General features: G+C 44.9%; 1 protein-coding gene across 4 annotated transcripts in view; it reads left to right on the top strand.

The window, feature by feature from the left end:
- The window catches only part of AK9 (adenylate kinase 9), a 211,726-nt gene that overhangs the window by 40,560 nt on the left and 156,086 nt on the right, over positions 1-15,080 (top strand). For all 4 annotated transcript variants that reach the window (XM_073576031.1, XM_073576028.1, XM_073576030.1 and 1 more), the window contains exons 5-7: positions 6,044-6,140; positions 9,358-9,470; positions 14,525-14,692. In XM_073576031.1, the coding sequence (XP_073432132.1) occupies positions 6,044-6,140; positions 9,358-9,470; positions 14,525-14,692 (378 nt within the window). The remainder of the gene's footprint in view (positions 1-6,043; positions 6,141-9,357; positions 9,471-14,524; positions 14,693-15,080) is intronic.

The raw sequence follows: 15,080 nt of genomic DNA on the forward strand, positions 1-15,080 counted from the left end.
GAATACTTTAAGGGACACTGTCACCATTTTTTTTCACCTAATCTGAGAGCAGCATGCTTTAGAGACATAGTGTAGTGAAACCTCCACCAGGGGGAGCTGGTGAGGGAAGAGAGGTTATACACTAAGAGCAGCAACCCTGAGCAACAGCACAGGTGCCACAGGTAACGAGAGAGAATAGTCAGACGAACCGAGTCAGAAACTAACAGGAGCAGACGTACCAGAAGGAGCAGCAATACACGTAGTCAAAATACCAAAGCCGAGAGTCAGAAAGCCAGAACATGAGCACGGGGTCCAAAACGTGAGACGAAATACGTGGTCGGGGTACAAGCCAGGGAGTCAGATGCCAGAGAGGGAACGTAACAGCAGAGACGAATACCAAGAGACGGGGTCAGAAATCAGTCCGGGTCATACACGTGAATATCAGTCAAAGGCAGGAGGATCACCAGGGTACCAGGGTCAGCGGCTCTAAACTGCAAGCTTGAGCTATCACTAACACTGGTCAGCAGGCTGTGAGGGATTGAAATAGCCCAGCTAGCTCCAGAACGAGGCTGAGGAGATTAACCCCCGCATGACCAGTCCGGAGTGAAGACAGCAGAAGATAAACTCCGGACTGGACCATGACAGTACCCCCCCTCTCAATGGGGGGGCCACTGGACCCCCAGGCTTCCCTGGATGACGAGCGTGAAAGGCCCGGACCAACCGATCCGCATGGACCGAACGCGCCGGCACCCATGACCGATCCTCAGGACCATATCCTTTCCAATGGACCAAGTACTGAAGTGAACGACGGAGCATACGAGAATCCACCACCTGTTCCACCTCGTACTCGGTCTGCCCATCTACCATAACAGGCGGCGGGTGCGAGGGAGACTCGTCAGAGGAAGGCACTGATGGCTTCAGAAGCGCTTTATGGAACACATTAGGAATCCGTAATGACGGAGGCAACCGCAGGCGAAAGACCACAGAATTAATCACCCCTAAAATCTCATACGGACCAATAAACTTGGGACCCAACTTAGCAGAGGGAATTCTCAGCCTTATGTTTTTGGTGGATAACCATACCTTATCCCCCACCTGATAAGTCGGCCCCACCGAGCGTCGTTTATCTGCAAAAAAACTTATATTTGCCCTGAGCCTCCCCAATGTTTCTCTGAACTTCCCTCCAAACCTCTTCCAACCGCAAAAAGGCTGAATCAGCCCCTGGACACTCCGAATCTAGTCTGGAGAATTCACCAAAATGAGGGTGAAACCCATAGTTGCAGAAGAAAGGAGAAGTACCAGTAGACTGATTGACACGATTATTGAAGGCGAATTCCGCCATAGGTATCATAGAGCACCAATCATCCTGTCTGGATGTGACAAGACACCGCAGGATCTGCTCTAAAGACTGATTGGTCCTTTCAGTCTGACCATTGGTCTCGGGATGGTAGGCCGATGAAAAGGTCAGACTGATGCCCAGCCTTTTACAAAAAGCTCTCCAGAATTTTGACACGAATTGCACCCCTCTATCAGACACCACACTGACAGGCACACCATGCAACCGAATCACATGCTCAATGAATAGCTTAGATAGAGTCTCAGCATTAGGAAGGCCCGTTAAGGGTACAAAATGTGCTTGTTTACTGAACCTATCCACAACTACCTAGATCACGGTTTTGCCATTAGAGGGTGGGAGATCAGTGATAAAATCCATGGACAGGTGAGTCCACGGTCTATCCGGAATTGGCAGTGGCACCAATTCCCCGGCCGGCCGGTTGTGGGAGGCTTTAGCGCGGGCACAAGTTTCACAGGAGGACACAAAACCAGTGACGTCAGAAGTCAACGAGGGCCACCAGAACAGCCTAGTGATGGCTTTACGAGTGGCCGAGATTCCTGGATGCTCACTCAGAGCCGAGTCGTGGAACTCCCGAAGCACCCTTAACCGATACTGGACAGGCACAAAGAGCTTATTTTCAGGTATGGATGGGGGAGCAAGAGATTGGGCCTCACGAATCTCCTGCTCCAATCTCTGGGACACCAAGGCCACCACCACCCCGCGCTGAAGAATGGAGGAAGGAGGCTCCGGAGGCGATACCAGATCTAGGCTGCGAGACAAGGCATCCGCCTTCACATTCTTGGAACCTGGTCTGAAAGTGATGGAAAACTGAAATCGGGGAAAAAAAAAGTGACCACCTTGCCTGTCTCGGAGTCAGACGTTTGGCGGATTCGATGTAAGACAGATTCTTGTGATCTGTAATGACAGTGATACGATGGACAGCCGCCTCCAAAAAATGCCTCCATTCTTCAAAAGCCAATTTAATGGCCAACAACTCTCGGTTACCCACATCATAATTCCTTTCAGCAGAGGAAAATTTTTTAGAAAAGAAGGCACAGGGTCTTAAGTTAGTTAATGTGGTGGGCCCCTGGGACAACACAGCCCCCACTCCCACCTCAGAGGCATCCACTTCTACGATGAATGGTTTAGACAAGTCAGGTTGCACCAGTACCGGAGCAGTCATGAAACGTTCTTTTAACAAAGAAAACGCCGCCACAGCTGGAGCTGACCAGTTTTTAAGATCCGCTCCCTTTTGGGTGAGATCAGTGAGGGGTTTGACCACTTGAGAGAACCCCTTGATGAATTTTCTGTAATAATTTGCGAAACCCAGAAATCGCTGAAGACCCTTGAGATCTCTGGGTTGCACCCAATCCACAATGGCCTGTACCTTCCTAGGGTCCATACGAAACCCCTCAGCAGACAGGATGACCCCTAGAAAGGACACTTCTTGAGTAAAAAAATGAACACTTCTCCAATTTGGCAAAGAGTGAGTTCTCCCTGAGCCTCTGGAGAACCGCATGAAGATGACCCATATGACTTTGTCTATCAGAAGAATATATAAGTATATCGTCAAGATAAACTACTACAAAACGTCCAATAAAATCAGAAAAAACATGGTTAATGAAATTCTGGAATACCGCTGGTGCGGTAGTCAAACCGAAGGGCATAACCAAATTTTCAAACAGACCCTCAGAGGTGAGAAACGCAGTTTTCCATTCATCCCCCTCCCGCATACGGATGAGATTGTATGCTCCCCTAAGGTCCAACTTAGAGAACCACCTGGCCCCCGACAATTGATTGTACAAATCATGTATCAGTGGGAGAGGGTAGGCGTTTCTTATGGTTATTTTATTCAGTTCTCGAAAATCGAGGCATGGGCGTAAACCACCATCCTTTTTTTTTTTTACAAAAAAGAACCCCGCTGCCACGGGAGAGACAGATGGCCGTATATGCCCTTTACGGAGGCTCTCAGAGATATACTCCTTCATAGCAGCCCACTCAGGGCCGGAGAGATTGTACAGCCGGGCTTTGGGCAATTTGGCACCGGGAACAAGATCCACGGCACAATCGAATGGGCGGTGTGGTGGTAGAACCTCAGCCTCCTTTTCGGAGAACACATCCTTAAAACCCTTTAGGTACTCCGGAATACCCTCCAGGTTGGCGGATGACATAGACACAGTAGCAAGACAATTTTCAGAACACCCAGGTCCCCATTTAACAATATCCCGGGACCCCCAGTCAATAACTGGGTTATGCCGTTGCAACCAGGGAAACCCTAACACCAGGCCAGCAGGGAGGTTATCCAAAACAAAGCATGACATGCGCTCCTGGTGTAGGGCCCCCACCCTGAGGGTAAATTCTTTAGAACTGAAATGGAGACCATCCTTAGTGAGAGGTGTAGAATCAATAGCCACAATTTTTAAGGGAGTCTCCAACCTAACTGTCCCTAATCTACAGCGAGTCACCAGCTTAGAGTCAATCAGGTTCAGAGATGACCCACAGTCTACAAAAGCCGAAGTATGGAAAAAGCCGTTCTCAACACCAAGTTCCACCTTTAGCAGTACTCTTGAAAAGGAAGAAAAAGGTACCTGAGAGTCTGGGTGACCTCCACGATTATCACCCAGACTCAGCCGCTTGTTAGTCGGAGGACAGGAGGGGCAGTCTTTTTTCCAATGTCCGGGATCTCCGCAGTAAAAACACAACTTTCCATCACGTCGCCGTCTCCTCTTTCTCCTGGGGGTTGGTGGCTCCCACCTCCATAGGTTCAGATGGAAGCAAAGCATCAGGGTTAGCAGGGAAAAATGGAACCCCTCGCTGAGTAACACCTCTCTCCCGCAGTCTCCGATCCATACGGATAGCCTGAGTCATAGCCTCCTCCAATGAACTGGGAGGTGGATGGAGAGCTAGAGCGTCCTTTAAGCAATCCGACAGTCCCTTCCTGAACAGACATCTCAGTGCAGAGTCGTCCCAAGACACCTCAGTGGACCATCGACGGAATTCGGAGCTGTACCATTCGGCTGAGTGCTTCCCTTGCCCCAGACCCAAAATAGTGTCCTCTGCCACCCTAACACGGTCCGGTTCGTCATAGATAAGTCCTAGGGCCTCAAAGAACCTATCTACCGACATCCGTTCAGGGGCAATAGGGGGCAATGAAAAAGCCCAGGATTGTGGACCCTCCCTAAGTAAGGAGATAACAATTCCCACCCGCTGAGTCTCATCCCCAGACGATCGGGGTCTAAGAGAAAACCATAATTTACAACTCTCCTTGAATATATGAAATTTATCTTTTTCGCCAGAAAATGTGTCAGGAAGTTTAACTGAGGGTTCAGGAGAGTGCAAAATAACATCTACAGAGTCACCTGGTGGACAAACAATATGAGAGGTGTTTCCCTGCATGGTCTTAATAGTCTCAGTCAGTTCTTTCTGTAAGTGGGTCTGAGACATGACAAGGGTCTGATGATTCACAGAAAAGTCCTGCGCCATCTGTGTCAAACTGGACACTTGATCTGCCAAGTTATGCAGCAGATCCATGGCCAGAGAAAAAAAAAATGCAAAATCCCGTTTAAATGTGGGGTTTAGTGATAATGTAGTGAAACCTCCACCAGGGGGAGCTGGTGAGGGAAGAGAGGTTATACACTAAGAGCAGCAACCCTGAGCAACAGCACAGGTGCCACAGGTAACGAGAGAGAATAGTCAGACGAACCGAGTCAGAAACTAACAGGAGCAGACGTACCAGAAGGAGCAGCAATACACGTAGTCAAAATACCAAGGCCGAGAGTCAGAAAGCCAGAACATGAGCACGGGGTCCAAAACGTGAGACGAAATACGTGGTCGGGGTACAAGCCAGGGAGTCAGATGCCAGAGAGGGAACGTAACAGCAGAAACAAATACCAAGAGACGGGGTCAGAAATCAGTCCGGGTCATACACGTGAATATCAGTCAAAGGCAGGAGGATCACCAGGGTACCAGGGTCAGCGGCTCTAAACTGCAAGCTTGCGCTATCACTAACACTGGTCAGCAGGCTGTGAGGGATTGAAATAGCCCAGCTAGCTCCAGAACGAGGCTGAGGAGATTAACCCCCGCATGACCAGTCCGGAGTGAAGACAGCAGAAGATAAACTCCGGACTGGACCATGACACATAGACTCTGTCTCTACTGTGCTGCTTGTTGTAGTTTTCTTTAATCAGTGTTTTATCAGCAGGAGATTATCACCAAAGGACTAGTAAACCTGTGGCCATGTAGTCCTCCATATTCATGACTAACCCCACCCCATCACTGACCGCCAGATTTCTGTGTACACGGTGCAGAGCAGTGGTGTGGGTGAGGTTATACAGAGAAATGGTACATTTGCTCCAGGTAAAACAGTGATTTTATGAAAACTTCAGCAAGCAGCCCAATAAGTGAAACATCGTTAGAATCAGTGTCTCTGCTCCTATATCATGCCGATTTCAAATGGAGTAGCAAATATCTGGTGACAGATACTCTTTACCATGTTTCTGCAACATAAAATAATAAATTATTAGACTCACTTGAGTTTTATTTCTAATGTATTTTTTTCTCTAGAATAGGAAAGCATCCGATTTATCTGGATCTCTAGCCTGACAGGCATATGCGGGTTCATCAGGGCTCACAGACTGATTTACTGAGTAATTTAAATGCAAGCAAAAGATGCTTAATAGTTGTGTGCCATTCCTTCTAGCAGCTTTTGCTCTTGCTTTTTCTCTGTAGATTCAAGAACTCCTTTACAAGGGTCAGAGTGTGCCGGACGAGCTGATACTACAGCTTATAGAGGACAAGATCAATTCTGCAGAAGTTGCGCACCGAGGTAATGTGGTGCACTAAGGATTAGACTTTTCAGGCAGTTTTTGCATGCTTTATTGTTCTTTCCTCTGCTTAAAATGGCTAATACCACACACAAGCAGTAATACGTACTAGCTGTATGGCAGCATTTAGTTCTATTTGTGCTCCAATGTTATTTCAATAAAATTTGGATTAATTGTAAAAATGCACTTTTTTACCGAAAAAGTGAGGGTAATGGCTGTCAGCAAAGCTTAAAAAACGATCCAAGAGGTGTGCAGCTACACAGCACTAAAAGCAGCAAACTGGGGGCAACATGTATTCTGATTAGAGGTGAGCAAACCCGAAATAGTTTCCAGTGCTGAACTCCGAACATGGACTTCTCCTGAAAATCCGTTTTACAATTTAAGAGTTCAGAAAGGAGAGAGAGAGACCATGTTCCAGCTTTAAAGTTCGGGTTCCCATTGATTTCTATGTGGTTTGGGTTCAGGTTCAAGTTCTGGTACCCGAATCAAACTTTGGACTAAAGTTCGGACGAACCCGAACTTCCGCGGCTCCCCTCATCCCTAGTTCTGACACCTTCCCATAATAGCCAGCATCACTTTTTTCAACCCTTTGTGCTACAGTAGCTGGGATCAAACCAGATGGCTTTCTACAATCATCATCTTTTAGTGTCCATGACCATGTCACTGGTTCACCTTTGGTAGATACCAGGTAGGACTACTCTGGGTAGGAACCACTGCATACTGGTAACACCCCATAGGGCCATTTTGGAGATGCTTTGACCCAGTTGTTTTGCCTTAACAATTTTTCCTTTGTCAAAAATGCAAATCGTTATGCTTGCTTTTTTTTCTTGCTTTGAACTTAGAGAAATTGACAGCCCACTTGGTACCTAATATATCCCACCCCTTGATAGGAAGCATTATAATGAGGTGATCAATGTTATTCAATTCATTTGCCAGTGGTTTTCCATAGTAGCTGATCAGAGTACATGGCTTTTCAGCACTCAAATGTTCATCGATCTCTTTCTATAAGCTCTTTAATACCAAACCAATTTGGAAAGTAAATTTCAAAAATGTATGTACCTAGCATGCAAAGAAAAATGTCTTTATTTTGTAGTTCAAGGCAACTTCCTTTAAGAGAATATGTTAGTAAGGTCAACCCTCCTAAGTCAGATAGAGTGGCATGTAGATCGTAGGAAGCTAATTAAATTGATACCTTTATATCTGTGATCAGGTGTCCTATTCCAAGTATTTCTTATATGTAAATGAGATTTTCAGAACTATGGGCGAGACACTGATCTCCATGACATTATGCTTCCACAGTTTATTTTAAAGAAAAAGAGGCGTTACAAGTGTGAAAAGTAAATACCGTAACACAGAACAGGAGAACTGAACTTTGTCTCATAACAAACATGTTAGCAGCTGCAGCTCTAAAGGTCCCGTTACATTTAGCGATGCACCAGCGATCCCGACAATGATACGACCCGGTCAGGATCGCTGGTGCATCGCTAAGTGGTCCCTAGTGAGCTGCCAAACAGGCAGATCTCACCAGCGATGCAGCAGCGGTGGTTACTTACCTGTCACACACAGCTCTTCCGCCCGCATCCATGCATCGCTTGTCGGCGCCAGCAGGAAGCCGGTGATGAGAAATGGACCAGGACGATCTCGCGCGATCAGCGATATCCAGCGGGGGGCTGGGTCGCAGGTACGTGTCACATGTAGCGAGATCGCTAGCGATATCGCTGTTGCGTCACAAAATCGGTGACGCTTTAGCGATATCGCTAGCGATCTCGCTATGTGTGAAGGGGGCTTAACAGCTTTTCTGCCTTGTAACAATATTGCAGCCCTATCTGCCAATGAGATGGAGGCTGAAGCACTGAGAGGAACCTGCAGATTTGTCAGTTATAGTCACACACAGCTCTGCAGTGAGATCAGGAGAGCAGAAAGTGGCCATTAGACATCATACTTCATGTAAAATAAGCTCTGGAGGCAGATTTCCATACACATCAGTGTCTGGCTCATAGCCCTGAACAGGTCATTTACATATAAGAAAAACATTGATGTCACAGTTTCATAACTGACTGTGGCCTAGGAACACTGTGAGTGACAGCTCAGCCACCCTATGGAATCTGGAGTGTTCTGGTCTGTTGGTAGTGTGAATGATAGTCCAGTCATACAGTCTGATCCGGGGACGTGCTGGGTTGTCAGCATTTTAATAGAGCAGCAGGGCTGTCAATCTGGTTTAGTCTGTGGGCGTTTCCTCAGGTGCCTCGCATCTTTAATCATTTGCAAGGTGTTTAGGTGGCTTGCTGTCACTATTCAGTGTAAGTTGTAGCTTTGCCTAAACTGGATGTGTTTGATCTATGTCTCTTTCATATGACCCTCTTGCCTGAGTTTAGATTTGTCATGACTTCTCTTGTGGTTTCCCCGTTCTGCTTTTGACGCTTTCTGACTTTAAGTATCTGACCCTGGATTTGTCCTCTGACTATCCTTTTGTTGTGCTCCCTGGTTTTGACATACCCTCCTGGCATTTGACCCCGGACTGTCTCCTGACCACGCCTTTGACTTACCTGTCTGTACTTTGAGCCCCCCTGGTATCTGCACTCGGACCTCCTGACTACTGTCTCACAGCTTACCCATGAGTAGTGACTCAGCGTCACTATCGACTTCTCTGGAATAAAACATTGGATGGCAGATATCAAGGTATCATTATATTCAGCTTCCTAAGACCTTCATGTCCATATATACGGCTTAGGAGGGTTGATCCTTTTCACAGCATTTCTTTAACCCTCTTCAAAACATATGATGTACATTTGCGTCATATGTCGTGTCCTTGACTTTGATGCGGGCTCGTACACCAAGCCTGCATATTTCCTGGCAGTTAATGGCTGATATATTTCTGGGGACCATGCGTCTAGGATGACTTCTCCACCCCGCTCCCCTGGTCCTTATAGCAGAATTTGCACAAATACAGAATATTGCTGCACTTACACGCTTGGATAGGATAGAACTTTGCAGCGAAAAATGGGGGTCCAGTGATTTATCATTGTCCTGACCTCTTAGTAATCTGTATGGTTATCAGCACTGTATTAGTGAGACAGTAATTCATGTGGACGAGAAAGCCATTTTAATGCTGTTTCAATTCAGATGTGGAGTATCCACATTATTATTTTTAAAGAGATTTAATCATTTACCTTCTAATTAATTAGTTTAGAATCGCTCCAATTTTTATCCACATTTCAGGCTACGTGCTTTGCGGACTACCATCTCTCTCTGAAGAAATCGTAAAGATTCCAGAACAGATTGAATTAATAAAGAATTTTAAATTCAAACCTGATGTCATCATCAATATTAAGGTAAAAGACTGGAGAATAATTACATGCAGTTCTGTAATGTTGATTTGCTTTTCATTGACCAGAGTGTTTTTTTGTGATGATTGTGGTTTGTATAAATGGATCGAGTTCTATCATGTAGTAGCTCTTGGCATCCATCTGGAGCTAAGTCTAATCTAACCATGCCATCAGGGGCTCTAGCGAAGAGTCAGGTGTTCGCCTAGTCATGCCCCTCATACCACGGCACAGTGGTTTGACTGCCATGTGTGTTACAGTACCCTACGATTGTTACATGGCGGCCCTGCTCACCGTTAGTTTGCTCTCAATGGCCCTTATATGCCCTTAATGTAATACCCCAATATGCAGATGTGATTAAACTAAACCTATTGTGAAAGCAACAAAACAATATTCAAGCAAATCAACAAAGCCTCGCATATCCAAGGCCATTACTTTAGAAAAATGAGCACCAAATATCCAATCACTGGATTATATAAAATGCATACATTGCTATTCTGTGACACTCAATAACAGCAGTAATATTCCTGTACCCTGTCACATCAAACATCTAGCCCTTTAACACGGTACATACAGTGCCATGTGAAAGTATTCGGCCCCCTGGAACTTTTCAACCTTTTCCCACATATCATGCTTCAAACATAAAGATACGAAATGTACATTTTTGGTGAAGAGTCAACAAGTGGGACACAATTGTGAAGTTGAACGAAATTTATTGGTTATTTTAAATTTTTTTTGGAAATGCAAAACTGAAAATTGGGGAGTGCAATATTATTCGGCCCCTTTATTTTCAGTGCAGCAAACTCACTCCAGAAGCTCATTGTGGATTTCTGAATGAGATACAATGTTGTCCTGACTGACTAATGATGATAAATATAATCCAACTGTGTGTAATCAAGTCTCCGTATAAATGCACCTGCTCTGTGATAGTCTCAGGGTTCTGTTTGAAGCACAGAGAGCATCATGAAGACCAAGGAACACAACAGGCAGGTCCGTGATACTGTTGTGGAGAAGTTTAAAGCCGGATTTGGATACAGAATTATTTCCAAAACTTTTAACTTCCCAAGGAGCACTGTGCAAGCGATCATATTGAAATGGAAGGAGTATCATACCACTGCAAATCTACCCAGACCCGGCCGTCCCTCTAAACTTTCATCTCAAACAAGGAGAAGACTGATCAGAGATGCAGCCAAGAGGCCCATGATCACTCTGGATGAACTGCAGAGATCTACAGCTGAGGTGGGACAGTCTGTCCATAGAACAACAATCAGTCGTACACTGCACAAATCTGGCCTTTATGGAAGAGTGGCAAGAAGAAAGCCATTTCTCAAAGATATCCATAAAAAGTGTTGTTTAAAGTTTGCAACAAGCCACCTGGGAGACACACCAAACATGTGGAAGAAGGTGCTCTGGTCAGATGAAACCAAAATTGAACAATTATTTTTTGCAATAAAAAGTGTCTTTTAGCGTGTGACAGCTGCCAAACATAAAAATAGGCATTAGACCTACCGGTAATTATGTTTCCAGGAGTCCATCCTGACAGCACCAAGGAGGACGTCCTTCGCCTCCTTGCAGGGACAGGAAGAGCACTCAAGAGGTTAAAAACATTCCCCACCCATATTCCCTCAGTGTTTTTCCAAGTACCACACTGTGGATGATGCAACTTAACACTTTTATTTACAGTATCATATTACGACATATGACATTAATTAAATCGGGAAGGGAACTATCCGTGCTGTCAGGATGGACTCCTGGAAACATAATTACCGGTAGGTCTAATGCCTATTTTCCAGGACGTCCCTCCTGATAGCACCAGGGAGAATACCAAAGTATCCCCTTAGGGTGGGATGACTGCCTGGAGAACCATTCTCCCAAAAGCAGTCTGCTGGTTAGACAATACATCCAATTTGTAAGGTTACAGAATGTGTCCAACCTGGACCAGTTTGCGGCCTTACAGATTTGATTTACCGAAGCCCCTGCCCTTTCTGCCCAGGAAGTTGATAATGCTCATGTTGAGTGGGCTTTTAACCCTTCTGGAGGGTTAACACCCTTAGAGACATAGGCCAAATTGATTACTGATGTTACCCATCTTGCGATGGAGGATTTGAGGCCTTTTTCCCTCTATTTTTTCCCCCAAATAGGATAAATAGGTTATGGTCCTGCCTCCAACTGTGCTTGGTCTTGATGTAATCAATAACTGCCTGTCACACGTCTAATTTGTGCAGAGCCCGTTCTTTATCATTTGATGGGTTCTCGTAAAATGAGGGCAAGACTATCTTCTGGTTTAAGTTCTGTACTGACGCAATTTTGGGCAAAAAGGTGGGATCTAGTTTCATGACTATTCGATCCTCCCAGATTCGGAGATATGGATCTCGGATGGATAGAGCCTGTATTTCACTTATACGCTTAGCTGTAGTGATAGCCACTAGGAATGCTACTTTCATAGTTCGATGTGAGATGAGCATCTCTTGGCCCTGAGCAAAGGGATCTGAGCAAAGGGATCAGAGGACAAGGCTAAGATCCCATGGGGGGACTGACCTCCTGATTGTGGGATGCAACCGCTGAGTTGCCCTGAGAAATCTTATTACCCAGGTGGGGAAGCCAGGGGGTAATTGAGAAAGGAGCTTAATGCCGAGATTTGGACTTTCAGCGTGCTAGGCCTAAGCCCTTTATTAAAGCCTGCCTGAAGGAAATCTAAGATTTTTGGGATGTCTGGTTTTCCTTCCGCTGAGTCGGACCTGCCACAATCCAGACAGAATCTTTGTGGAAGCAGAACTGGTTGATCCTCTGCCATAATCCCCAGAAGCGGAAACCAGCTCCTTTTCGGCCAATAAGGTGCTATCAGTAGAACTCTTGCCTGGTCCGCCTGTATCTTTCTGAGGATGGCTGGGATGAGAGTTATCGGTGGAAATATGTAAGAGATCGCCCCCACTGCTGGCTTAGAGCATCCACACCCTCTGGCTTGTCCTATGGATTCAGAGAGAAGAACCTGTCCGTCTTGGTATTTTTCCTGGTTGCGAAGAGATCTATGTGCTGTCTTCGCCAGCGCTGGCATAGGCTGTGGAATATTTCTACGTTCAGCTCCCACTCCGTAGGCCAGATCTTCCGCCTGCTCAAATAGTCTGTCACGGTGTTCTGGGATCCTTTGAGATGGACGGCTGAGTTGAAAAAGTCAAACGGTGCTCCTTCTCTTCCGAGCTCTGTCATGCGCCAAACATTGGTTTAGCCCCCACATATGGGGTATCAGTGTACTCAGGACAAATTATACAATAGCTCTTGGGGTCCAATTTCTTCTGTTACCCTTTGGAAAATAAAAAATTGGGGGCAAAAATATCATTTTTGTGGAAAAAATATGATTTTTTATTTTTATGGCTCTACGTTATAAACTTCTGTGAAGCACTTGGGGGTTCAAAGTTCTCACCACACATCTAGATAAGTTCCTTGGGGGGTCTAGTTTTCAAAATGGGGTCACTTGTGGGGGGGATTCCACTGTTTAGGTACATCAGGGGCTCTCCAAATGCTACATGGCGTCCGATCTCAATTCCAGCTAATTTTGCGTTGAAAAAGTCAAATGGCGCTCCTTTCCTTCCGAGCTCTGCCATGCGCCCAAACAGTGGTTTACCCCCACATATGGCAACAATGCCAAACGATATGTTTGACGTAAAGGCAACACAGCTCATCACCCTGAACACATCATCCCCACTGTCAGACATGGTGGTGGCAGCATCAGGGTTTGGGCCTGCTTTTCTTCAGCAGGGACATGGAAGATGGCTAAAATTGATGGGAAGATGGATGGAGCCAAATACAGGACCATTCTTGAAGAAAACCTTTTGGAGTCTACAAAAGACCTGAGACTGGGACAGAGATTTGTCTTCCAACAAGACAATGATCCCAAACATAAAGCAAAATCTACAATGGAATGGTTCACAAATAAACATATCCAGGTGTTAGAATGGCAAAGTCAAAGTCCAGACCCGAATCCAATCGAGAATCTGTGGAAAAAGCTGAAAACTGCTGTTCACAAACGATCTCCACCAAACATCACTGAGCTCGAGCTGTTTGCCAAGGAAGCATGGGCAAAAATTTCAGTCTCTCGATGTACAAAACTGATAGAGACATACCCCAAACGACTTGCAGCTGTAATCGCAGCAAAAGGTGGCGCATCAAAGAATTAGGTTAAAGGGGCCGAATAATATTGCATGCTCCACTTTTCAGTTTTTGAATTTCCACAAAAATTTAAAATAACCAATAAATTTCGTTCAACTTCACAATTGTGTGCCACTTGTTGCTGATTTTTCACCAAAAATTTACATTTGGTATCTTTATGTTTGAAGCATGATATGTGGTAAAAGTTTGAAAAGTTCCAGGGGGCCGAATACTTTCGCAAGGCACTGTATGCATTCCCAACTCCCAATGGGGAGGGACAGGTTTCAAAAAAGCATGTGAGACAGCCCTCATGGTCTGGATCGCACACAGTCTGGATTGCACTCTTCTGCAGATAAAATATGGATTGTATTTAAACTAAAACACACAGCCTTGTAAGTGATACATCCATGTAAACAAGTTCCCTTTAAACATCTTATAGACTTGTGGAGGCTGGTGTACTTACTTTGAAAATCAAAGCCAGATTGTGTAATCCTAAAGTAAAAAATGAGTTTTTTTAATATTAGTCAGGGAAACTAATGTTAAAAAAAGAGTTATTAAGCCAGTCTGACAAGGATTTCCAAAGTAAGTATACCTGCCTCATCAATTTGAAGGCATCTATATAGTAGTGTATGCAGTTTGTATTGTGAAATCTAGTGACAGATCTTCCTTAAACATGCACAGCTAACTAGAAATTCAGCTCTGAGGCCTCTAGAAACAAGAAGGATACGGTATTTTTATTAAACATTTCCTTTGTTTTCACATTAAAAAAGGAGAAAAAAACAAGCACCTATCCACTTTGCACTGTATTTTTTTCGGGGGACTTTTTTTTTAACACCCTACCCCAATGTCAAGGTGCACTGTATCATATTTCAGTACAAAATATTCAATATTTAGGTTTTCTTTTTGTTCAATTATAGTGTCCAGATAAAGATTTGAGTAAAAGACTAAGCGGACTTAAGCAAGATCCAAAGACAGGCAGAGTGTACAAGCGTGAAGAATGGGATCCTGCTCTAAAAGAGAAAAAGAAACCTCAGGAAGGAGAAGAGGAGGGAGAGGAAGAAGAGGAAGAAGAGCTAGAAGAAGAGGTAACATCATTCCAGTGAGCAGGGTACCACAGATTACTGTAGATAATAGTATTTTCTACTGATAACACCTGATTTTATCTATAAAGGGTGACAGCAAATGGACCGGCCTCAGGGTTGCAAATATTGTTTTTGACCTTTTATATTTCAGTCATCTAATTTTTTTTTAAACACAAACTTTATTTCAAATTTTCATTAACAATGCACCGTTTCATATATTAAAACGTATTTCCAATAAACAGGCAATAACATAGCCTATCCTCCTCGCATCCAACCCTCCCTTAAGCAAACCCTAGTCATCGTACATTTTCGGTAACCCCCCTCGCAACTTCGCACACACTTTATGCCTAGACCACTTGGAAAACACAGATTATAAGCACCACCTCTGTGA

Source organism: Dendrobates tinctorius, unplaced genomic scaffold, assembly GCF_039654945.1.
Source record: "Dendrobates tinctorius isolate UK_male_01 unplaced genomic scaffold, ASM3965494v1 ptg000046l, whole genome shotgun sequence".
Classification (NCBI taxonomy): Eukaryota; Metazoa; Chordata; class Amphibia; order Anura; family Dendrobatidae; genus Dendrobates; species Dendrobates tinctorius.